Source organism: Musca autumnalis, unplaced genomic scaffold (genome assembly GCF_047663935.1).
Source record: "Musca autumnalis isolate F117 unplaced genomic scaffold, ASM4766393v1 scaffold_4, whole genome shotgun sequence".
Lineage (NCBI taxonomy): Eukaryota > Metazoa > Arthropoda > Insecta > Diptera > Muscidae > Musca > Musca autumnalis.
Genome location: NW_027411977.1, coordinates 145,937,052 through 145,961,858, shown reverse-complemented (window position 1 = coordinate 145,961,858; position 24,807 = coordinate 145,937,052). Strand labels below are relative to the sequence as shown.

The 24,807-nt window shown below is 38.4% G+C and overlaps 1 protein-coding gene across 1 annotated transcript in view; it reads left to right on the top strand.

Moving 5' to 3' along the window:
* ndl (serine protease nudel) overlaps positions 1-24,807 on the top strand; it is a 48,699-nt gene that overhangs the window by 13,200 nt on the left and 10,692 nt on the right. Inside the window, exons 4-13 of the mRNA XM_073985268.1 lie at positions 4,771-5,151; positions 5,194-5,275; positions 5,343-6,009; positions 9,799-10,305; positions 10,372-10,708; positions 10,765-11,875; positions 11,988-12,087; positions 23,662-23,731; positions 23,794-23,907; positions 23,971-24,751. Of these exons, the coding sequence (XP_073841369.1) occupies positions 4,771-5,151; positions 5,194-5,275; positions 5,343-6,009; positions 9,799-10,305; positions 10,372-10,708; positions 10,765-11,875; positions 11,988-12,087; positions 23,662-23,731; positions 23,794-23,907; positions 23,971-24,751 (4,150 nt within the window). The remainder of the gene's footprint in view (positions 1-4,770; positions 5,152-5,193; positions 5,276-5,342; positions 6,010-9,798; positions 10,306-10,371; positions 10,709-10,764; positions 11,876-11,987; positions 12,088-23,661; positions 23,732-23,793; positions 23,908-23,970; positions 24,752-24,807) is intronic.

Below are 24,807 nucleotides of genomic sequence, written 5' to 3'. Positions count from 1 at the left end.
ACAAATATGTATGAAGATGGCGTGCAGCGCTGTTGTTATGATGTGCTGCTTACGGAATCCATGCTGATGATCGTCAACTGGATAGCTATTTCTGACGATGGGGAGGACTAAGGCCTCAGAGTTCTGTAGAATTCACCTCCAGTCTTGAACAGCTCGGCTGGTAAACTATCGGCTCCTGTCGCCCTTTTATTCTTCGTCGGTTTATTGCAGTCATTACCTCAGAGCAGGGCGGTGTACATTTTCTGAGATTTGATCTTTGGTATATTCGTCGTCTTCGTTAGTATTGGATACCAACAGGTTGGAAAAAAATCTTCTTTCTATAACCTAAGCATACCAGTTACCCCATTACCTAGCTCTTCTCTACTGGAAGATGTGTCTGTACCAAAGCCATTACTTTAATATTTTCCTTTTTTGTAAAACGATCCTGTTCATGTCGATTTTTGCACACTGAAACTTGTATTTTTTCCTGCGGAAAATTTCTTTTTCTCTGCACTTTGTCATCCATCCTCGTTCATGTGTTAGATTAGCTTACGTTGAAGGACGCGTAGCTGTCATAGTTACGTGTTGCGCTAATTGTATTTTCATCAAGAGATTCTTGGTGGGGGTGTCTGCTATGCATATGTGAATTACGGAACTTTATGCGTGGAGTGGATTTTTATACCCTCCACCATAGTATGGATGGTATATTAGGATTGTTTTTTGTTTGTAACACATCGAGCTGATCATTTGCGACCATATAATAAAGTACATACGAGTATATTCTTGATCAGGATAAAATTCTAAGACGATTTAGTCATGAACGTCTGCTGTAATCACTCACGATTTGGTAAGATATTTTGAGGATTTTAGCTACATTTTCGACCGAACTAGCTGAAATTTGTCATTTATAGTTCCCAATGGCATCTTCCGATTAAGGGTTTCTTGAGGATTTTTAGCAATATTTTTCTCCCAAATTGTCTCCAATTTGGTACTTGGAGTTTCAAGAGGTCAAAGTTCTACATTAAAAATGGGGGTATAGGCCCCATTTTAACGGAACCTTCCAGTATTTTGAGGCTTTTAGCTACATTTTTGACCGAATTTGCTGTTTTTAATAATTTGAGGTTTTTAATGAGTAAAAAACTTCACATCTAAAAAATACCAAAAAATCCACGTTTTGGTATAGCCCCCATATAACGCTACCTCCCGATATAAAGTATTTTGAGGCTTCTAGCTTTATTTTCTGACCAAATTAGCTGAAATTTGACATTAGAGGTTCCAAAAAAACTCCTCCTCTAAAATGACCAATATAGGTCCACGTTTTGGTATAGCCCCTATATAAAGATACATCCCGATTTTCGGTATTTTGAGGATTTTAGCTAAAATTTTTAACCGAACTAGCTGTAATTTGATATTTGAGCTTCTCTGTGGTCACGAAACTTCTTCAATAGAAATCGTCAACATAGGTCCATGTTTTGGTATAGCCCCCATATAAAGGTACCGCCTGGTTGAACACATTTTTTAGATTAGATTAGGTAACTTAGGCGCTTGAAAAATTATTATTTTTTATGTTGTTAGTGCCATATACTTTTGTTGAATGGAGCGTAACCTACCAAGGTCCACTGAGTTTCAGTCCAATTTTTTTTTTTACTAATTAAATTGGACTTGCTAGATTCCGACTAACCACAATTTAGCTGCAAATCTTGCTGATAAAATCTGTCGGTACGGTTATATTGGGCCTATATCAAAATGTAGACCTATGTTCGCAATTTTTGGTGGAGAAGATGTATAACCAACGAGAACCTCCTATGCCAAAATTCAGCTTATTTGGTCTGAAAATGTAGACAAAATCCTAACAATACCGAATATGGGGAGGTACCGTTATATGGGGACAATATCAAAACATAGACCTATGTCCATAATTTTTGGTGGATAATTTTTCCACTGGGAACCTCAAATACCAAATTACACCTAATTTGACCGGAAAATGTAGCTTTAAACCCGCAAAATACTGAAAGTCGGGAGGTACCTTAAAAGAGGCCTATACCCAAACGTGGAGCTATGTCCACAATTTCGGTGGAAAGGTTTAGTGATCACTAGAAACCCTAAGTACCAAATTACAACTAATTTGGAAGGAAATTACAACTAATTTGGAAGGAGGTACCGTTATATGGGGGCTATACCAAAATATTAGCCGATATTGTTCATATTTAGTCCATTATTACCCTCGGACACAGACTGAGTTTGTGCAAATTTTCAGAAAGATATCACCATTCGTTTCCAAGTTATTAATTTCGACCACTGTGCGGCGGTCAGAGATTATGAAGTCGGTTGGTCTGTTAACGGAGACTTTGATCGGAACATGGTCTGAGCCTGGGGAAATAACGGGCACGTCATTCTTCAGACCGGATGCCACAATGGTAACGTCTGGCGACCTTAGATAGGTTTGTATTGGACAGACTGGTATATAAGTAAGGCAAGTCGTCCTCCTTCCCAACTTAAACGATCCTTTCGCAAAACTTTATAACCATCGCAACGTTGTAAGCTACAGGTGACGGTGAGCTTTGTTTTCTGAATCGCGGAGACCATAATGTTCCTCCGACTCAGAAATTCTACAATTTCCCTGACTTTGTTGCAATTGAATTGCAGGGATGATGCATTTTCGGGGCGCTGAACAATAACAAGTGGTGTAAATGCTGCGTTCGTTGTTGTTGGGAAGACTGCGGGGGTGTCTCTTATTCCTACGAAGTTAGATACACGTTGGGAGATGCTGTGGCGCAGCAACATAAATTCTAGTCCTGAGGGCGACTAAGACCAGAGTAGCCTCGGATGTGCACCTTTTCCATACATTCATTACATCTTACCGAAGTTGACATATGATGGATGCTGAGTTGGCAAACGGAACAAATCAATTGCCCGGCGTTCTTCCCTATCCTAGCACGGAACAAAAGAGCTCGGAGCAGGCATTCAGGGATATATTGCCGCTGCCATTGTGAAAAAATACAAAAACACAAACAACAAATAATTGTTGAGGTGACGGCCACGGGTCGAACATTCCATCAAGTTAATCCGGAGGACAGAACCGGCCGTCGTCCAAAATTTGGATTTCGTAATATTTTGTCCAAACTTAGTTTAAGTTCGATGCTATGTTATATCGGCCGACTCCTTCCGTTACCTCCCTTACAAAAGCTCCAAAATGTTCGGAAAATTTGTGCGCACGATAACTCTTGAAGGAAGTAACCGATTTGGCCCATACTTTGCACATCGTTAAATTTCTACCAGACTTAGATGAGGTTCCAATATGGACACTCCTTCGGGTACCTCTCACCCAAAATTTCGGAAAAGTTCAGTTAAGACCTGCTCTCGAATAGCTTTGATATTTGTTGTAACAAGTTGTATTCAGTGCCCCCCATACGACGGTACAAGTTTCATCAGGGGCAAGTCCATACCTCCTAAGAAAATAGGCTGAAAGGTGCAAAAACCCCCTATAACACCGTGTGTGGTGATTGGAGCGCAAGATAACTCTCCAACGGATCTGCCTATTCACTCCAAAAATTGGCCTTCGTAATAGTTTGTCCAAACTTTTCGAAGATAAGCCATATCAGTCCACTCCTTCAGGTACCTCCCCCACAAAAGTTCAAAAATGTTCGGAAAAATTGTGAGCACGATAACACCTGAAGGGAGTGACCGATTTGGTTCATACTTTACACATCTTAATATATCTACTAGGTACAGATCAATCGGAAAAGTTCTCTTTAAGTCCTGCTCTCGAATCACTTTGATATTTGTTGAAGCAACTTGTAGTCGGTGCCTCAATTACGACGGTATAAGGTGTAAAAACCCCTATGGCACCATATGTAGTGGCTGGAGAGCACGATAACTCTCGAACTGATCCAGCAATTTGGTCCAAAATTTGGCCTTCGTCATATTCTATCCAAACTTAGTTTCAGTTCGAAGATAAGCAATATTTAAAATAATTTCTCTAAAATGGTATACACGATTTCTCTGGAACGGGGCAACCAATTTGGTCCAAACTTTGGATCTCCTAATATTTTGTCTAAATTTAGTTTAACTCCTAAAATGGACCATATCGGTCCTCTAGTTAGGTTACCTCCCCAACAAATGTTCAGCAGTTGTGTCTAAGGGCAGGTTAGGGTCTGTTCGAAGATCCTTTGGAGACGTATACCGATGCTGTTCGTTGTGGTCCTGTTTACAGAGATATTATGTTTTCCGTGGACAAGTCCATGCTTCCGTGCATACTGGTCCAGACCCATTGAAATGACTGGTGGAAGCGATATATATCGAAAACATATGACTCTTAAAATAAGATACACTTCCATAATGGACTATGTTGGTCCATTCCTTTAAGTATCTCCTAATCCACATTTTTGTCGCAAGGCAAAAGGCAAAAGGGCCACAAAATTCTGAAGAGACCCAAAATACATTCGATCTGTCAGTAGATGAATGTTTCAATTCACAAAGGCAGAGGGTATATCTCTGTCGGCAAAGCCAACTGATACTTTTTTACTTGTTTTTTATATAAAAGTCATTCACTGCCTTTGTAGAGGAGAACTGTAGGTATACCGCATTATTTTCTTTGGTTGAAACGTCTTCGGAAACTGCACGAATCAATAAGGGTATTCCGTCCAGCAATTTAGGAAATCTCAATAATATTTTTCGAGTTTAAAGTGTAAATAACCACAATTAATTGTCTATGTAGATTATCACAAGTTCGGTCCATCCGGATACAATTTTTCTTACTTATTTTTTAAAAAAATGCTCTGTACATTCCAGCTGATAATCAATTTATGAGTTTATGTGAACGAATGGCAAAAAGAATGCGTGACAAAAGCGCCTCTGCTAGTGGTCAACAACAACAGCAGCAGCAGCAACAACCACAACCACAGCAGCAACAACCGAAGCCGGAAACTGATCCTGAATCATACACACCATCATCGGTGCAATTCACTAGTCGTGGACCGGTTGGTGGTTTTCCCGTTACGGGTGAGACTATGAAGGCATCCGCTCAGTTTATGTTTAATCCTAATTATGGAGTGCCCTCCATACCCATATGTTTCTATGTATCACCGGCTAATGTACGCATGGTGAATCAGGTACCACTATGGACACCATCATTTTTTGGCATGGCTGGTGGTTTTGCTGGTTCCAGTGGCGGTGCAACAGTGGGAGGTGGTGGTGGCGGTGGTGGTGCTGGAGGTCCTGGTGGAATATTCTTTGTACCACAAAATTTCGGAACATCTGGTAACTTTTTTGGACATTCGGCAGGAACAGCTGGGGGGTAAGAATTTCGGCGTTAAACAAAATATACAAATGAAACGATTTGTTTTAATTTTCAGGGCCCAAAGTAATATTCCAAATATATTCTCGAAAAATGCCTCACCACAAAAGCAGCAGCAACAGAATCACCAACAAAAGCAACTATTCTGCACCTATGTAAATAATCACGGTAATGCTGGCACTCAGGGTGGTATTGGTGGTGGTGTCAGTGGACCAGCTAATACCGTAAGTGGTATGGGTTTCTCAAATGCCAATTTCAAGATGCGTTCCGATCCGGCCAATACTAGCTTGTCATCGGATATAATATATGCCTCCTATGCTGACCTGCCCGATCATTTGGGCCACGAAGATCACTTCAAATGTTTAATTTCGGGCGAGATTGCCTGTTATGGTGGCAACGAGTGTATAATGGAAAGTGAATGGTGTAATGGCATGGTGCAGTGTAGCGACGGTAGTGATGAGGCTGCCTGTACATGCCGCCAGCGGTTGTCAGATGATCGTATTTGCGATGGTTATCCAGATTGTCCAATGGGTGAAGATGAGCGCGGTTGTTTTGGGTGTGATGAGTTTATGTATTCGTGTTACGATAATCCGCATGAGTTCGAAATGAATAACCGTTCCATGGTTTCGATGTGTTATAGTCTTCTGGAGAAATGCGATGGTTTTCGAAATTGTTTAAATGGACGCGATGAAATGGATTGCAGTATTATTGTCAATGATGTGACACATCATATGGTAAGGGAGGTTAACGTAAAATATGGCACTGATAAACCTGAAAATGTTTGCACGGTTCCAGAATTTAATATTTGTATACCCTCCACCATAGTATGGAGGGTATATTAAGTTTGTTTTTCCGTTTGTAACATATCAAACTAATCATTTGCGACCATATAAAGAATATATATTCTTGATCAGGATAAAATTCTGAGTCGATATATCTACGTCCGTCTGTTGTAATCACTTTAGCGTCCGCAATAATTGAGGTAGAATGCTATATTTTTGCGCCCGAAGGTCTTTTTTTCAAGTCCGAAGATGGGCTATATCGGCCCACGTTTTGGTATAGACCCCATATAACGGAACCTCCCGATTTTCGATGTTTTGAGGGTCTTAGCTACATTTGTTGACCGAACTACCTGTAATTTAATATCGTAGGTTTCCAGTGGTTACAAAATATCTGCACCAATAATTGTCATCATTGGTCCATATTTCGGTATAGCCCCCATATAACGCTACCTCTCGATTTTCGGCATCTTGATGATTTTAGCTATATTTTTGACCGAATTAGCTATAATTTGACTTTTAAGCTCCCCAGCGGCCACAAAACATCACCCCTAAAAATTGTCAACATAGGTCCACCTTTTGGTATAGCTCCCATACGACGGTACCTTCCGAATTTCCGTATTTTGAGGGTTTTAGCTAAATTTGTTGACCGAACAACCTGTAATTTAACATTTTAGGTTCTCAGTGGTCGAAAAATATCTCCTCCAAAAATTGTCAACATGTACCCTATTTCGGTATAGCCCCCACATAACGGTTCCTCCCGATTTTCGGTATTTTGAGGATTTTAGCAACAGTTTTGGACCGAACTACCTGCAATTTAACATTTGAGGTTCGCAGTGGTCACACAATATCACCACCAAAATTTTCAACATAATTTCGTATAGTCCTTAAGGTACACGGTGCTCTTGAAACTATTTTAAATGGAAGGTGCTTACACCTCGGAAGTTTTTGCGGATTCTGAAACTACAATGTTTATAGATGAGAAAAATCAAAAAACAAAAAATATCGCCGGAGCGCTTTTTAAATAAATCGCGATTTAAGTTGGCATTTTTAGGGGTTGTTAAGGTTTTCACGATTTTGCTTAAAAACCGCATGTCCTATCAAAATGGGACTAAAGAAGATGTTGTAGCTATGAAAATTTGCTACAAGATTGCCCTGTATGGTATTCTCGTCGGTTTAACCGTTTTTGAGATATAGAAGTTCAAATTGGGACAATACAAACTCAATTCAATTCTGTATAGCCCCCTTATAAAACAATGTCATGGCTGCAAATTCCCAACTTAAACTTATATATCTAAAAAAATGTTACAACTTAGGATAAGTTACTTAAGCCAGTCTTGTAGAGAATTTTCACAGCTTTAAGATTTTCTCAGGTCCCATATCGATAAAACTTACCGTATTCAAACAAAATCGCGAAACCCTAACAAAAAAACCTCAAAATGTAAACTGAGCTTCTTTATCTCAAAAATGGTACAGGCTGGGAACAAATAATAAACGTCAGTCCGCTAGAGAATTTTCATAGCTACAATATTTTCTTTAGCTCTATTTCAATTGGACTTGCAGTTTCCAAGCAAAATCGTGAAAACCTAAAAAACACCTAAAAATGTGAATTTTGACCGCGATTTTTTTAAAAATCCCTACAGCGATTTTTTCTTGTTTTTCGATTTTTCTCATCTATGAACACTGCTGTTTCAGAATTCACAAAAACTTTCCCTGTGTAAGCGGTTTTCATCAAAAGTTAGTTAAGGCGCACCCTTCATGACTTTGTCTTATAAGGGGGCGATACAGTCAGTGCATTGTCCCAATTTGAACTTCTATATCTCAATAACGGTAAACCCTACGAAATTATCACAAAAGTCAATCTTGTAGAGAATTTGCATAGCTACAACATTTTCCTTAGTCCCATTTTGAAAAGGCTCGCGGTTTCTAAGCAAAATTTTGAAAACCTAAACAACCCCTAAAAATGTCAACTTAAATCGCGATTTATTTTAAAAGCGCTCCGGCGATTTTTTTGTTTTTTGATTTTTCTCATCTATGAACATTGTAGTTTCAGAATCCGCAAAAACTTCCAAGGTGTAAGCACCTTCCATTTAAAACTGTTTCAAGAGCACCGTGGGTACCTTTTGATTTTCGGTATTTTGAGTATTTTAACTATCTTTTAAACGGAAGTACCTGCAATTTGCCGCTTGAGGCCCCCAGTGGTCACAAAACCCATATTACGGTACCTCCTGATTTTGGGTATTGTGAGAGTTTTACCTACATTTTTCACCGAACTACCTGTAATTTAACATGTGAGGTTCCCAGAGGTCACAAGACATCTATACCAAAAATTGTCAACAACTGTACTAGAGTTGTACTTTTTAGCTCTTTCAGCTGATCGCTCTTTTTAGTTCAGCTCTTTTCAACGAACTAGGTCGCTCTTTTAGTTCAGTAGTTCAATCGTTCGTCGAAAAGCTCGTCAGTCAGCTCTCTTTTTGTTCTATCGTTCACCGGCTCTGACTCGTTCGCTTGCAAGTTCGTTCATTTGTATACAAACACATGTATACATACATACATATGTATACCGAAAAGGAACAAACAACAGGAGAATATTTTGAAGAACTCAGCAACGAAAATATCTTTGGTGTGACTAAAAAGCAAATTTGGAATTTTAAAAACTTAAATTTGTAATTATTTAAGTTTAAATATAAATGAAAATATTAAAATTAAAAAAAAAATACGATAAATAAAGTTGTGTGTACATACGCGTATAAAATACAAATGGTTTGTTCCAGTACTGCACATTTCTACACATTTTTACTATTTTTTTGATAACATAAAAGAAAAATCGGTTATCGGAGTAAAAATGTGTAGAAATGTGTAGTACTGGAACAGTCCAATTATTAAACAAAAATATTTCCTTTACAAAGTCATCAGTTAACCTTGACGACGGCGTCACATTATGGTATGTGAACGACGTGCTGAATCGTTCGTTCTTGATTCGTTCCTTCTATGGTCGTTATTTTATCTTTCGGTCGGAGCTCAGTGAACTACTGAACTATAATGAACTATATCGACTGATCTAGTTTGTACGCTCTTTTCAATGAATCGTTCAATTGAACTAGTTCGTTCGTGAACTATACAACTCTAAACTGTACCTCACGATTTTCGGTATTTTCAAGATTTTAGATACATTTTTTGACCGAACTACCTGTATATTGACGTTGTGTTTCCCAGCAGTCATAAAACATCTCCACCAAAATTGTTAGCATAGGTCCATGTTTTGGTATAGCCCCCATATAACTTTACCTCCCGATTTCGGCATTTTCAGGATTTTAGCTACATTTTTTGACCGAACTACCTGTAAATTAACACTTGAGGTTTCCAATGGTCACAAAATTTCTCCATCAAAAATTGTCAACATAGGTCCACAGTTTGATATAGCCCCCGATTGAAGAAATGTTTTGATACGTTTTCTGACCTTGTTTAGGCATTTGGGACTCCGTGGTCATAAAATATCTCCACTTGAAATTGTGGACAAGAAAGAAAACTAACTACACAATATGTATTTTTGGTGGACGGTATAAAAAGTTCGGCCATGCCGAACTTAACGCTTTTTTACTTGTTGAAATTTTAAAGGAGAAAATGGTAAAAATTTCGAAAATAGTAAATTTTTGCAGAATCTGGAACAGCCAATTTTTTATACAAAAATCAAAATTATTTTTATTTCAATATTTTTCACTAACGCCGCTTTTTATTTTGTAGTCCCATTCTGCCTCATCTTCTGAGGGCTACCTGTATCGCAATCATCGTGGCGAGTGGTATCCCGTTTGTAATAATGGCGAAAATTGGGCTTTGGAGGCTTGTAAAAATGAAGGCGGCCTCAGCGGTATACCTAAGTTGTCCTTTCAACCACTATCTCTGACAGGGCCATTTATTGAACCGGCCCGCATAGGTAGTGCCCACTTTCCCCAGTCATGTCATAAGCGCAACAGTCAGGATGAGTTAGTGGATCATATAGCCTATGTTAAGTGTATGCCGCCACAGTGTGGAGTACGGAGACCGGATCCATCTGGCGTTACATCAAAATATTCCAAACGTCTGGCTAAGCAACAATCTTTGGCTGGGAACCAAACTAAGCGGGAGATTGAAAATGATAATGAACGTATCGTGGGTGGCGTACACAGTAAACCCATGGAATGGCCGTTTGTTGTAGCCTTATATAGAAATGGAAACTTTCATTGTGGTGGCACCATACATTCAGACCTTTGGGTAGGTAAAATTATGGAATTGAATAAGAAGATATTAAAAAATGCCTAACCATGTTCCCCCCCTCAGATCATAAGTGCGGCCCATTGTGTAATAAATTACCATAAATATTACTATGAGGTACGTGCTGGCCTGTTGAGGCGTACAAGTTTTTCAATGGCTACCCAGATTCAACCTGTATCCCACATTATTGTACACCAAGCGTATGAACGTCGGAGCATGAGAAATGATTTATCCATGCTGAGAATGGTGAAGCCATTGCAATTCAATCGCTGGGTTAAGCCAATATGTTTGCCGGATATCCAGCGGACCACAGGTGCTGAAGAAGATTGGATATGGGGCCCGAGAGAAAATACCCTATGTACAGCCGTTGGATGGGGAGCTGTAAGAGAAAAAGGGCCAGGAAGTAAGTAAGTGGAAACCAAAGTTAGACTATTTCTTCTGAATTTGCCAATTCTGCAGGTGATTCTCTGCGCCAAGTGACAATTCCCATTCGCAAAGGTTGCATCGATAAAGAAGACCAGGAAGCAGAAGATATTTGTGCAGGCGATGAGGAAGGGGGTCGTGATGCTTGTCAAGGTGATTCTGGTGGACCACTCTTCTGTCGCAGTGTTACCTCACCCAAAGAATGGTATTTAGCCGGTGTTGTCAGTCATGGCAATGGTTGTGCACGTCCCAAGGAATTTGGTGTTTACACCAGAGTTGCCTTGTACTTGGACTGGATTAACATGGCTATGCGTCCAGAATTTTTGCCAAAAATTCAACCGCACAAGCTTTGCCCAGGATATGTTTGTGTTTGGGGTGGTAAACGCTGCATACCACAAAGGAAACGCTGTGATCGCATTGTCGATTGCTTGGGTGGAGAAGATGAAGTTGGATGCATTTACAATTTTATACCAGATATGGGTGGCATGCGGGAGAATACGACAGAAAGTGATTATCATCCGGTGGTTACAACACCAATCAATAAAATAAGGGCTTTTGAGACGGAAGGTGGCAATGAACTTGTGACAACAACAACTAGCACCGAATCATTGAGTTTCACAACTTCAACAGATCTTGATGTAACGAATCCAGAAGACACAACACAATTTATGACCACAACAACAATGGAGGATAGTGTAACAACAACATTTTTGCCCAACACAGTTTCTGAGCAATTTGAGGATTCTCCAATAACAATTATTGCTGAAACTTCGGAAGTTAGTGAGGCATTAGCTGTACAAACATTTGAAACAACCACAATCGAAGAGGAAATTACCTCAGATGCTAATCCCGCAACAACGATTCCAACGTCAACTGCCCAAGAAAGTACCATAACTGATGATGGTTCTACAAATGCCGAAGGTGATGGCAAACTAACTACACGCGATGTAAAAGTTGATTTTCAGACCAACAGCATAACCGATGCCCCGGCATTAGTAGAATCGACAAGACTAACGGATACAACTGCTGAGTCAAATATGACTTCAATAACAACCGATGCGCCTTCTACAGTTTCCATTACAAACACGACAGCGTCTTTTGCCACAGTTTCGCCCTCAAATGTTACACGAAAATTTGTTTGCCGAAAGTAAGTTCCGTTTTTGCACAAAATTTTCCATAATTTGGAGGATAGATTTTAGTCCTTGTCTCCATAGGTCTTTATACGATTTATACGAACTTTCAACTTTTGTTTTTTACAGAATTCCTCAAATAATCGAAATAGCTAATAGATGTGATCGTTTTGTGGACTGTGAAGATGGCACAGATGAGGATGACTGTAGCTGTCGTGATTATTTAAAGGTAAGAAAATGTTTCCACCACAGCTGCAAAAATGTCAACGAGGTACCTTTTACATTACAATGTAGTATGCTCAACAGATTTCTTCTAAACTTTTCTTTAGTTTTTTCCAAACTTTCTTAAGACCCTAAAAGGTCTTCTGTGTACTAATGAAGGCATCAAAAGGTATTCTGCCTACTACCGAAGACCTTGAAAGGTATTCGGTCTGCTAGCGCAGACCTTAAAAGGTCTTTTGTCTACTATAGAAGACTTTAAAAGATTATTTGTCTACAAGAGAAGTCTTTAAAAGTTCTTCTGTCAACTCTAGAAAAAAGTCTTCTATCTACTCTACACAGAAAAAAACTTTTCCGATTAACAGCTTTATCAAAATTGGTATTTTGTAATTAACTAAAATGTAACTAAATTATTGAAAGGCGATGAAATAAAAGTTATTATAAATAACTACGCGAACAAAAACAGCACGTCAAAAAACTGAAAATATTTGGGGAAATGTTTGAGAAGCACGTTTGTAAATATGACAATTTGTTTATCGGCAAAAAATCAATAAAAATTTAATTAAATATTTGAAATTGTTTATCAAATCGTTGTCAATTTTTTCTTTGTAGAAGAACTTAAAAGGTTTTCTTTTTTACTTTAGAAGACCTTAAGAGGTCTTCGGTCTAATAGTGAATACCTTAAAACGTTTTTTGTCTTCTGTAAACTCTAGAAGAACTTAAAATGTCGTCCGTCTACTATAGAAAAGGTCTTCTGTCTACTAGGGAAGACCTTAAAAGTCTTCGGTGTACTAGAGAAGACCATAGAATGTCTCCTGTAAATTACAGAAGGCGTTAAGAGGTCTTCGGTATACTAGTGAAGAACTTAAAAGGTCTTCTGTCTACCACAGAAGACTTTAAAAGGTTTTCTGTCCGCTGGAGGGGAATACCTTAAAAGGTATTTTGTTTACTATTGAAAATAACATTGTGCAACACGAAAATTATTAACCATATTCTGACACAGGGTGATAGAACACCAAAAATGAGAAGACACGTGTATCGCCGTTTTTCCCTATCTCATCAACTTTCGCGGTTATAGGCCTCCAAAGGTTTGAGGCTTTGATGTAAAAAGGGTCATTTAGTCAGGACTATATCTTCCAAACCGTTAGGAAATTTGAATTTATCTCGGAGGCAAAGTTGTAGCTCTTGTCTTAAAGAACAAAAATTGTGAACACATATAACCCATTAAACTTCATCTGCTAGGTCAAAATCGCCATGGTAAAATTTCTTTTAAACAATTTTTTCTCAAGTTTTGTTATACAGCTTTCAAACCGATCACATTTGAAGCAAACAACCAACAACAAAAATGTACCCTAGATCTTAGTAAACAACTTTCTAGAACATACGAACTCTGTAGAAACGGATCTTAATGGTCAAAATAGCAAAACAATTGCGATTTTTATCCTCTTTTCTAGGATTCTGCTGCATAGATATTAAACCGTTCAAAATTCAAGAAAACAATCAACCACTATAGCGTAGCAAAGACATCAATAAACAACTTTCTGGAATATGCGAAATGTCTATGAACGGTTCTTAATGGTAAAAATAGCAAAAATCTTTGAAAATATTCAATTTTTATACTTTTTTCTCCGACTCTGGTCCAAAGATACGCAACCGCCCAAAAATTAAGGATACCGTCAATCAAAAAAATGTACCTAAGATTTCAATAAACAACTTTTTAGAACATATGAAGATTCTAGGAATGATTCTTAGGGCTGAAATTCACGAACAATTAAATTTTTTTAACATTCCCCCTGCCAGTTTTGGAAATAACAAACTGTTAAAAACTCAAGGAAATTTAAAAGGTTTGTTATTTACGGACCTGAACTGGAAAGAATGATCTAAAATAATTGAATTTTGAGCTTGAATCATCGTTCCTAGAATCTTCATTTGTTCTAGAAACTTATTTGTTGAAATCTAAGGTACATTTGTATAGTTGACTGTATCCTTAATTTTTGGGCGGTTGCGTATCTTTAGACCAGAGTCGGAGAAAAAAGTATAAAAATTTGATATTTTCAAAAGATTTTTCATAGACATTTCGCATTTTCCATAAAGTTGTTTATTGAAGCCTTTGCTACACTATTATTGTTGATTGTTTTCTAGAATTTTGAACGGTTTAATATCTATGGAGCAGAAGCCGAGAAAGGAGGATAAACATCGCAATTGTTTTGCTATTTTGACCATTAAAACCTGTCCCTTCAGAGTTCGTATATTCTAGAAAGATGTTTATTGAGATCTAAGGTACATTTTTGTAGTTGGTTGTTTGCTTCAAATTTGATCGGTTTGATAGCTGTATAACAAAACTTGAGAAAATTTTTAAAAGAAATTTTACCATGGCGATTTTGACCTTGCAGATGAAGTTTCATGGGTTATATGTGTTCACAATTTTTGTTCTTTAAGACAAGAGCTACCTTGCCTCTGAGATAAATTCAAATTTCCTAACGGTTTGGAAGATATAGTCCTGACTATATAACCCTTTTTACATCAAAGCCTCAAACCTTTGGAGGCCTATAACCGCGAAAGTTGATGAGATAGGGAAAAACGGCGAGACACGTGTCTTCTCATTTTTGGTGTTCTATCACACTGTGGAGTCAGAATATGGTTAATAAAACATGACTCAAAAAATTACACACAGTGTAATTAAAGATCTTCTTTATACTATAGAATATCTTAAACGGTTTTCTGCCTACTAATTTTGGTATAGTTCCCAAATAACGGTATATTTAAATTTCACGAATTTTTAAAGTTTAGGCACATTTTCAACAGAATTAGCTATAATTCGACATTTCGAGTACACTGTGGACAAAAATTTTTGTTATTGGTACGTGTTTCAGTATTTTATTCTTTATTCGAATTCTGTATAGACAGGAAACTTATATGGCAAAACCAAAAATGTTTTACAATCGATGAACCGAGTTTCACCTTTTCAGACTTCGGGAACTGTTAACATATTCTATATAGTTTGACTTAAATTATGTGGGCTATTAAGATTAGTATACGTGGAAGCTGTGTTGGCATCAATGTAGAAAAATGGATAAAACTGGGTTGAAGCCAACAAGTTTTTTATGTTCCTTTCCGACTTCTGGTTTAACCTTACATTTTATAGACCTATGCCCAAAGAAAGACTCAAAGAATACTCTATGGGCAACATGATACTTGTGTATTATTTGCATCCAATTAAAATTGATGCTGACATTTTAAAGCCGGAATTTCCGTTTTTTTTAATTTTTTTAATAACCCGGACGCGCAACAGGTTTGTATTCAAAACTCATGATAGGATTTTAGAAGTCGTGATTTTATGTCGTTTAATGTATATCCCATGATTGTGCTCCGTATAGTATCCTAGTAATTGGAGTCTAAAGGCCAAAATTTTCTTAAAAACCTATTTTTTGCGTGTAAAATTTACAAGTTTCATTCAATTTCCTTTAAAACCCCGCGTGTATTTAGTTTTTTTTTTACGCGATGGATCTAATGAGCCCTTCCGCGTTCTAACCCATCCATTAAAACGGTGGATATTTATACTTTGAAATATAGTTTGATAAATCCGTGTACTAAACCGTGATTTTCTTTTAAATTTTTTACATAAGTGGAATTCTTTAAACGCAATTATAATATTTGCGAAAACGTGTCATAAATTACGGAGATACGCGAGTAATATGGACATTTAACGCAAAATGGAATAGGGAGGCACCTCCGTTCTTGACGAATCTACATGAAATATGTGTATATTGACCTATTTTTTTATGGGTGCGCACCAAAATGGTATGCACATTGCGTGACTTTTACCCAACTGAAGGATTTTTGCATTGTGTGATGCACTTGACGGCGCACTTTGGTCGCTGAGTGAAACATCGAAATATGCATACATTTTGAAAGATATTGATTCGCTGTATACAAAAGCAGATGCGCATCAACTGATTTTAACTAATTCGCGAATAGTAGGCTTTCCAATTTTCACATTTTTTGAATGATTGTAAGTTGAGTATTACTCTCAATTTCCTATCCCTTATAAGTTATAACAGTAAGCAGTAGTGGAATTCTGTAACTCATTTTTTGAGTAACATTAAAATGCTTATAATTTCGGTAATTAACGAAATTTTTCTGTAAGTTAACAAACAAAATAACGTTGTCGCTATATCCTACCGATATTAACAATGATGTCAACTTTTATTAATACTTTTCATTTATAATTTTGCGTTTTAATTTTACCGACATTTGACGGTAACTGAAAAAATAAGTTAAAGAATTCCACTACAGATAAGCTTTCGCTATGCTAAACTATATTTCTTGATGAAATTGTTCATTATTTTATGGCATTTTAGCGAAGTAGTTGGAGAACTTCCAAATATTTTCTTATTTTTCTAATCGAACCAAAAATATGTTTGGAATAATATTTTAACAATATGTTTTTCTCTTTTGTTGTTGCTATAATATGAATTATATAGACCCAATATCTATAAATTCGGTGTCATACTTTTCTATGCATTGTCTAGATTCTGTAGAAATTTATAATTTTTTTAGAGGTTTGTACGGGCTCTCGGGCAGGATAATTTGGATTTACTTCATGATTTTTTTATTATTTGTTGATTTTTTGAGAAAATAAAAATAAATTTAGTAAATAAGTGGTGCTTTGTTCTCCATATTTGTGCGTATTGATATTTTTCAAATACCGGTTTTAATGTCGGAATATCCGGTTCAAAACTGAGATAGCCGGATCTATCCTTCAAGAAAATTTGTTATTAATATGTTCATCATTACAAGAGCTATTTGTGGTAAATATTTCATAAGCACCCCAGAAGTCTACATAAGCAATAACCAATTGTTATGTCTACATACCTATACATAACCAATAAGAAAAACAAAACATCGTTTAATTCCGAACCAAGTATTTTCACTACGGTTCAAGAAATAAAGGACGGAAAGGACATAAAAGGCATTGAGTTAGAAGAATGAAATGTTCTAAAAAAGATTCGCCAATCGATTTGACTGAAGACATGCCACCTTAAAACGAAGTTACAACAACGCCAAACAGAGATCTGTAGCTATTTACCCAAGTATTATAGAGAAAAAATTAAAAATTTCATCGCGCGATATCTCAGAAACTTGACCTACGGCGAAAATTTCCTTTTGGGTTCGTAGTATATTCATCAAGGGCTTTCATCTCCAAATGAAATTTTTCACCCCCCAAAAGTGATGCTGCACAGTGTAAATGAAATATTCGTTTGTAACAAATTTCGACATTAAAACCGATTTTTAAACCGGTTTTAAGTAAATGATTAAGTTTATATACATACCATTGCAAAACTTATAGAGTTGTCAATCAAATGAAATTAATTCGCTGATTGAAACTTTTCTAAATGCAGTGCTAAAACGAAACATTCCTTTTGGCGATGAAAGTCGATGAAGATAATATTTCGAAGCCGGAAGGACAGTTATTCCGTAGGTCATATTTCTGAGTTATAGCGAAATGAATTCTTTCTTGACAAACTTTACTTGCATAAAAAAAGAACCTAACAAAAATTTGATCACGCCATAACTCAGAATTTTGACCTACGGCATAACTGTCCTTCCGGCTTCGAAATATTATTATATTATCTTCATCGACATCGCCAAAGCAATTATGTGTTTGTGTTCTTGTATTTATTCACAATGGGAGCGGCAATATATCCCGGATAGAGAAGAACTCCTGACCATGGATCTGTTCCGTTAGCCAGATCCGCATCCACCATATGCCAACTTCGTTAAGATGTATGGAATGGTGCACTTCCGTTGCTGTTCTGATCTTAGTCGCCTCCAGGACTACTGTGAAAGCAGTTATGTTGCAGCTTGCTGGGACATAGAGTCGTCGGAATACGAGATACCTCGCAGTCTACCCAAGGGCACCGGTGCACTTCCAAGGTTGATCTGGCCTTTGTCACACTCAGAATTGGTGCGATATGTACAGTGAGCGTCAAAATAAAGGTTCCACTTCTCAAATTTTTTTTGATTGCATTATTACACCGACATAGAGATATTATACGTATAACATATAAATGTAATTTTTTAAGTATTCAGTGGTGAATTAAAATCCAGAAAATAATAGGCCCTTCCAACGTTTCTATAGGGAATAAAAGAAGATTGCCAAAATGACCAAAAATTTGACTCGTCAAAATAAAGTTTACTTACTTAGCTGGCCCATTACAGAACATTTGTTCTATAGGCCGAACTAAGAAAATATCTCCAATTCTCTCTATTTGTTGCTTCGCTTTCTGGAATACCGCGCCTTTTCATCTCATCATCCACTTGTTTGCGCCATCTATTCCTTGGCCTGCCAATTTTGCGTGCACTGCCAAGCGGTCCGTGTTTATACACCTTTTTAGCGGGGTCGTCATCGCTCATTCTTATGATATGGCCTAGCCAACGCAATCGCTGCATCTCGATACGTTTAACAATATTGATGTCTTTGTACAGCAGATACAGCTCGTGGTTCATGCGACGTCGATATTCACCGTCAACGCAGATTGGTCCGTAGATCTTTCGAAGAATTTTTCTCTCACACACACCAAGCACTGCCATGTCTGCTTGCGCAAGTACCCAGGCTTCGGAGCCATACATCAGCACGGGTAGTATCAGTGTTTTGTAGAGCGTTATTTTTGTTTGACGAGATGTGGCCAATACTTCTTTTTATTTAACGTCGTTTGTTGTGTTTACGGAGGTGCCGAGGTAGACGAAGTCTTTTACTACCTCAATATTATAGGAACCAACTTCCACAGTCGGTCCGAACTCAATGGACGCATTGCGCGTCGACACCATCAACTTGGTCTTCTCACCGTTTACCGCCAGATCCACTTTAGCAGATTCTCCTTCGACCTTCATAAAGGTATCAGTTACTTCTTTTACTGATCGGTCCATGATGTCTATATCATCAGCATAAGCAAGTAACATGTGACTATTGGTGTAGATTGTGCCACTTCTTTTGACGTTTGCCTCTCGTACAACCTTTTCCAGCAGGATGTTAAAGAGATCACACGAAAGGCTGTCTCCTTGTCTGAAACCTCATTTGGTACCAAACTCTTCGGAGAGGTTCTTTCCTATTTTAACTGAGGACCTCGTGTCAGTTAAAGTCATTTTGCAAAGCCGGATGAGCTTTGCGGGGATACCAAATTCAGACATGGCTTGGAATACCTTTGAACGCAGCGGGCTGTCGAAGGCTGTTTATAATCGACAAAAAGGTGGTAGGTGTCGATCTGCATCTCTTGGGTCTTCTCCAGGATTTGCCGCAGGGTAAATATCTGGTCAATGGTGGACTTGCCAGGTCTAAAGCCGCATTGGTATGGTCCAATTATCTCGTTGACCATAGGCTTTAGTCGTTCGCACAATATCCCTGACACGATCTTGTAGGCAATAGGGAGTAGACTTATGCCCCTATAGTTAGAGCATACAGTCTTATCTCCTCTCTTGTGGACGGGGCACATGATACTCAGGTTCCAATCGTCGGGTACTCGTTCTTCCTGCCAGATGGTGCTAACTAGCTGATGAATACACCTTATCAGCGTGTCGCCTTCGGTTTTGAACAGCTCGGCTGGTAAGCCATCGGCTCCTGCTGCCTTATTATTCTTCAGCCGATTTATTGCTGTCTTTACCTCATCTTGGCTGGGCGGTATACATTCAATACCATCTTCTGGGATTGGGACTGTGGTATCTTCGTCGTCTTCGCTGCTATTGGATACCAACAGTTTTGAAAAATGTTCTTTCCATATCCTGAGTACACTATCTGTATCAGTTACCAAATTACCTTGCTGGTCTCTACAGGAGGATGTGCCTGTACCAAATCCATCAGTTTGATGCTTGACTCTTTGGTAGAATTTTCGGACTTCATTCTGGCTCCTGTACATCTCGATTTTTTCACTCTCCCGCTTTTAAATCTCTCTCTTTTTCCTGCGGAAAAGACGTTTCTCCTCTCTCCTTTTCTCCCTGTATCTCTCTCGTGCACTACGCGTTGCTACGGATTGTAAAGTAGCCCTATATGTCGCATTTTTCTCTTCGGTGGCAGCACGATACTCCTGATCATACCATGGATTCCTTGGTGGAGGCCTCTGGTATCCAAGTATGGATTTTGCGGCTGTTTGCATGGAGTGGGCAATGCTTTGCCATTGCGCTGATATGTTATCGGGATGAGGAGTGCTTTGATTAAGCAATCGGGCTAGTTGAGTGGAATATGCTGTGGCTATCTGTTGTGATTGCAGCTTACCGATGTCTAACTTTCGTGTTGTGTCTGTTCGTACTTTGTTTGCTACGTTTAAGCGGGTGCGTACCTTTGCTGCAACAAGGTAGTGGTCCGAATCAATGTTTGCGCCTCGGAACGATCGTACATCCAACACGCTCGATGAATGTCTTCCATCTATCACAACATGATCAATTTGATTTCTTGTTTTCTGATCTGGAGACAGCCAGGTGCCCTTATGAATATCGAGATGATTAAATCTTGTACTGCTAACTACCATGTTTCTTGCAGCTGCAAAGTCTATCAGCCTCATACCATTGTCAGATGTTTCACTGTGGAGACTGAATTTCCCGCCTGTTGGGCCAAAGATATTCTCCTTTCCAATTTTGGCATTAAAATCGCCTAGAATGATTTTAATGTCATGGGCAGGGCAACGGTCATACGTTTCTTCTAAGCGCTCTATTTTACGAGCGTTCGTCCTTTTCTTCAGTGGGAGCATGAGCGCAAATAAAGCTGATGTTGAAGAATTTAGCCTTTATTCGAATTGCAGCAAATCTTTCATTCACTGGGGTGAATACCAGATGGTTTAGTCTCCGACTAACTACAAATCCGCAACCAAACTCATGCTTTACGTCATGGCAGCTATAATACAGTGCGTCACCTTTAGGTGTTGTTGTGACGCCTTTCCCAATCCATCGTATTTCCTGTATGACAGTAATATCGGCCTTGTACTTTTCAAGTACGTCTGCCAATGCGAAGACTGCACCTTCTCTATAAAGAGTGCGAACATTCCAGGTGCAGATTCGCAGATCATGGTCCTTAAAACGTTTGCGGGGTTCGTCAACTTTAGAGGGGGTTGTTTTTCTTTTCTTTCGTTTTTTCATAGTATGCTGTTTTTTCTAGGGTAGGGTTACTAGCCCGACGCCCAAACCCAAGTTTTTAACGTTCTTATGGGAGAACGCGCGGCACATGTTAGCTCACTACCTTTAACGGGTGTTAAAGGCAGTTCCCCAGGTGACACCACGGGAAGGTCAGTGTCCACTTGAGATGAAAGAGGGACCAAGATAAATCCTGGGCTTTGCCATGTTAAAACCGGTCAGGACCGTTGCTTGGTATCTTCCTTCCCCTACGTCACCCAAAATAAAGTTTACACTTTTGCCAAACTCAACAATTTTTCCCAATATATCCCCCGTTGGACCCGTGGTACCGCTTTCGTGTAATTTTGGCATTAAATAGGCCTCTATTTAACTTTCTGTCGATTTTTTTCGTAACGATCAATGCGTTGATCTAATGCGTTGAACCCACGCGAATTCACAATGGTATGGCGACTCTTGACTTATCGAAGGCCTTCGATACCGTTAACCATGCCAGCTGTTTGAGGATATAGGGAAGACTTCCTTCAACCTTGTTTGAAACGTTGAATAACACTGTGCAACATTTTTAAGGTGATATTGTGCAAACAATTCGAAGTGCGGATTTTTTGAAAGTACAGACCCAAACGACAAAAACCCTAGTTGGGTTTTGTTGTGTCAGATCCAGCTCGGATTTTATGGCCCCATCTAAACATGGTTAAATATTGAGTTTTTAAAGAAATTCGGGGCTATATCTCTGAAACCAATGCGAATCTTCTTTTGACCTCTGAAGCAAATTTGTAGACAATGACAAGAATATAATATTTTGAGAAATAAAGAACTCAAAAAACTACATTTATTGCCTCAAATTTCAAAATATATGCAAAAATACCACAATTTATATACATTTCGCACCATATCTCCAAAACCGTTAATTTTTCCTGAATATTTTCTTCCGGAAAAATATTCCCTGGAATGTAATACACAACTCTTCAGAACATGTGATTGTTGTAAAATGCCTCTATCCCGTTGTTTTCAGTACATTTTTCAACGACGATTTAATAAAAATGTCAATAATGTGGTGAGATCCGAAATGCGAGCATAAACTGTTGGTGTGAACTGTGTTTGAAATACGTGTTGTAAAAGATATGATGCAAAATACCGCTGAAACAACATGAAGTAAGCATTTTAGAGTTTCAGAATGTTCTAAAGAATTGTTGAGAACTTTATTTGGAAGATTTTTGCAAAAGTTTACTTGGTTCAACTCCCAATAGTTTAGGCGATACTGACCAGAATTTCAGCAATTATGTAAAATGTTCTATATTTTATAGATTTCGATGCCCTAGATGGAGTTTTTCTTATGTGGTTTCTTCAAAAGATAAGTTCTACTAGTTAAGGGCTACAATATTGCTAAAGACAGCAAAGCCAAATTCCTATTCGTTTCTGAGATAAAGGCCTGATAAATGCAAAAAAGTGTATATTTAGCCCGGTTTAGATGCGGCCATAAAATCCGAACTGGATCTGACAGGACAAAACCCAACTAGGGTTTTTGTAGTCTAAATATGTACTTTCAAAAAATCCATACTAGAAGTTGTTTGCATTTTCAGTGTTGCATAGTGTAATCAACTATATGTGTGGGAGGCTGCCGTTTGTGGAATTCAGAAATAAGAAATAAGACCCCTAGAGTGAAACAAGGAGTTCCCTAAAAGGGTGTGAGGGTGGTGGTTGAAATTCAAAACCCTCCAGACGGAATGGATATCGCAATGTATGTGGATGATTGTGTGATATGTGATAGGTTAAATATCTACATAGCTGACTTAGTGCAGTTCTTCCATGTGAGGAGTATGAAATTTTACACCGCTAAACCACGGCCAGAATGAGGCTACTTCTGAACATATTGGTCGATGTCGTCCTGATTCAGACCACCAACTTCCCAAGATATTGAGTGTAATGTATTATAACTTGTATCAGAAGTAGAAACAAGGTTCTCAAATTGTGTCCGGCAGCACTTGGGTTGCTCAAAAAGAAATCTTGTGTCCTTGTGGACGCAGGGGAACCAGAACCAGATTGACGAAAAGATGTACGAACGAACATATTTGCGTTGCTACAACAACAAAAATGGTGCTCAGAAGATTTTATGTAGATTCTCCAGGTACGGTTCTCATTATGTTTTTTTTACCCGATCTTTGTTATTAAAAATGAATTGAAGGGATGCCACACAGCAGTCAATCACACACGTACACAAGGGTTTATCGGTAGCAGCCTGTTTGGCAGTACAATATATAGCTGGCATTAGAGTAGTACCCTTTTTTCCTTTCGTTAAAGATCTGTTTTGTTTTGGAATTTTTATTTTATATGCCATTCAATCAAAGGTGAAAATTGGTTATATGTCCTCCTACAATTGGTTTATTTAGCACTTCCACTCAAACATGTTTTGTATATACGAACGTTCTTATGAAATCTGTACGTTTTCGTTGTTTTTTTAATACAGGGAAAATTAAGTATTTTGATATGTGATGGGAAATCTGATTGTGAGGACTTGACCGATGAAGATGATTGTGGTAAGTGTCAAACTAACTTCTATGCTAAATATGCTAAAACAAGTGGGGTCAAACATTTTCAGGACACTGCAAATCCGATGAGTTTTTATGTCCCCTATCAAGGCATTGTATTCCACTAACCAAGCGGTGTGACAACATCATTGACTGTCGATTTAAGGAAGATGAAAAGGATTGTTGTAAGTAGTAAGCGTTTTTTTTGGCAAAGTCATCCTTTCTGTTTCATTGCTTTCTCTTCATAGTTGCTCTCACCAATGGCAAGGAAATCTACATGGACGGCCATCGTCAACCGATCTTAAACACGGCTGGAATTTTTTCCCGCAACAACAATGGTACTTGGCGTATTGTCTGCACTCATGAGACTTCGTATGGCGATCATAATGCCAAGACAGCAAGCGAAGTGTGTTCTCTGCTAGGTTTCAAGGGCTACAGCTTTTACAATACCACAATGCCAACAATTTACGAACATATAATACCGATTAGTCCAGATTTGCATACGAGATCCCGCATAAGTGACGAAATACAAAACACGGTGAGTGATAGCGAATATTTCTCCGCTTTGAAGAGTGTTTTCCCTTCGTTCAAGAATTTGCGAACAATTCGCATAGAGCAAACCAAAGAAGTTTGCCTGGGTCTCTATGTGGAATGTATTGCTAAGTCAAATAAAACCGAACCCATTAAAGCGTTTAGTGCTGGTCAAGCAAAACCGCACGTAGAAACAAAGACGGAACAATTGCAGCCGTCCATTGAGACCCATAACAAACCAAATGTATTTGTAAAGCCTGAGACATTGTCGAGCGTGGGAGGAAAGACGAATCAGTCAGGGGTGAATAGTTTGGAAAACTCAAACGATCCAAAGAAAAATATAACAATATTGGTTGATCAACAACTGCACGAAGTTATTGAAGAGCTGCATTGGCCCTGGTTGGTGGACGTCTATGCCAACGGTAAACTATGGTGTATTGGTGTTTTGATGGACAAACATTGGATAATGGTACATGAAACCTGCAACTATGGCATAAGGTAACCAGGATACGAGTCAAAAATTGTTGTTTCGAATTTCTCTTACTGTTACTTGC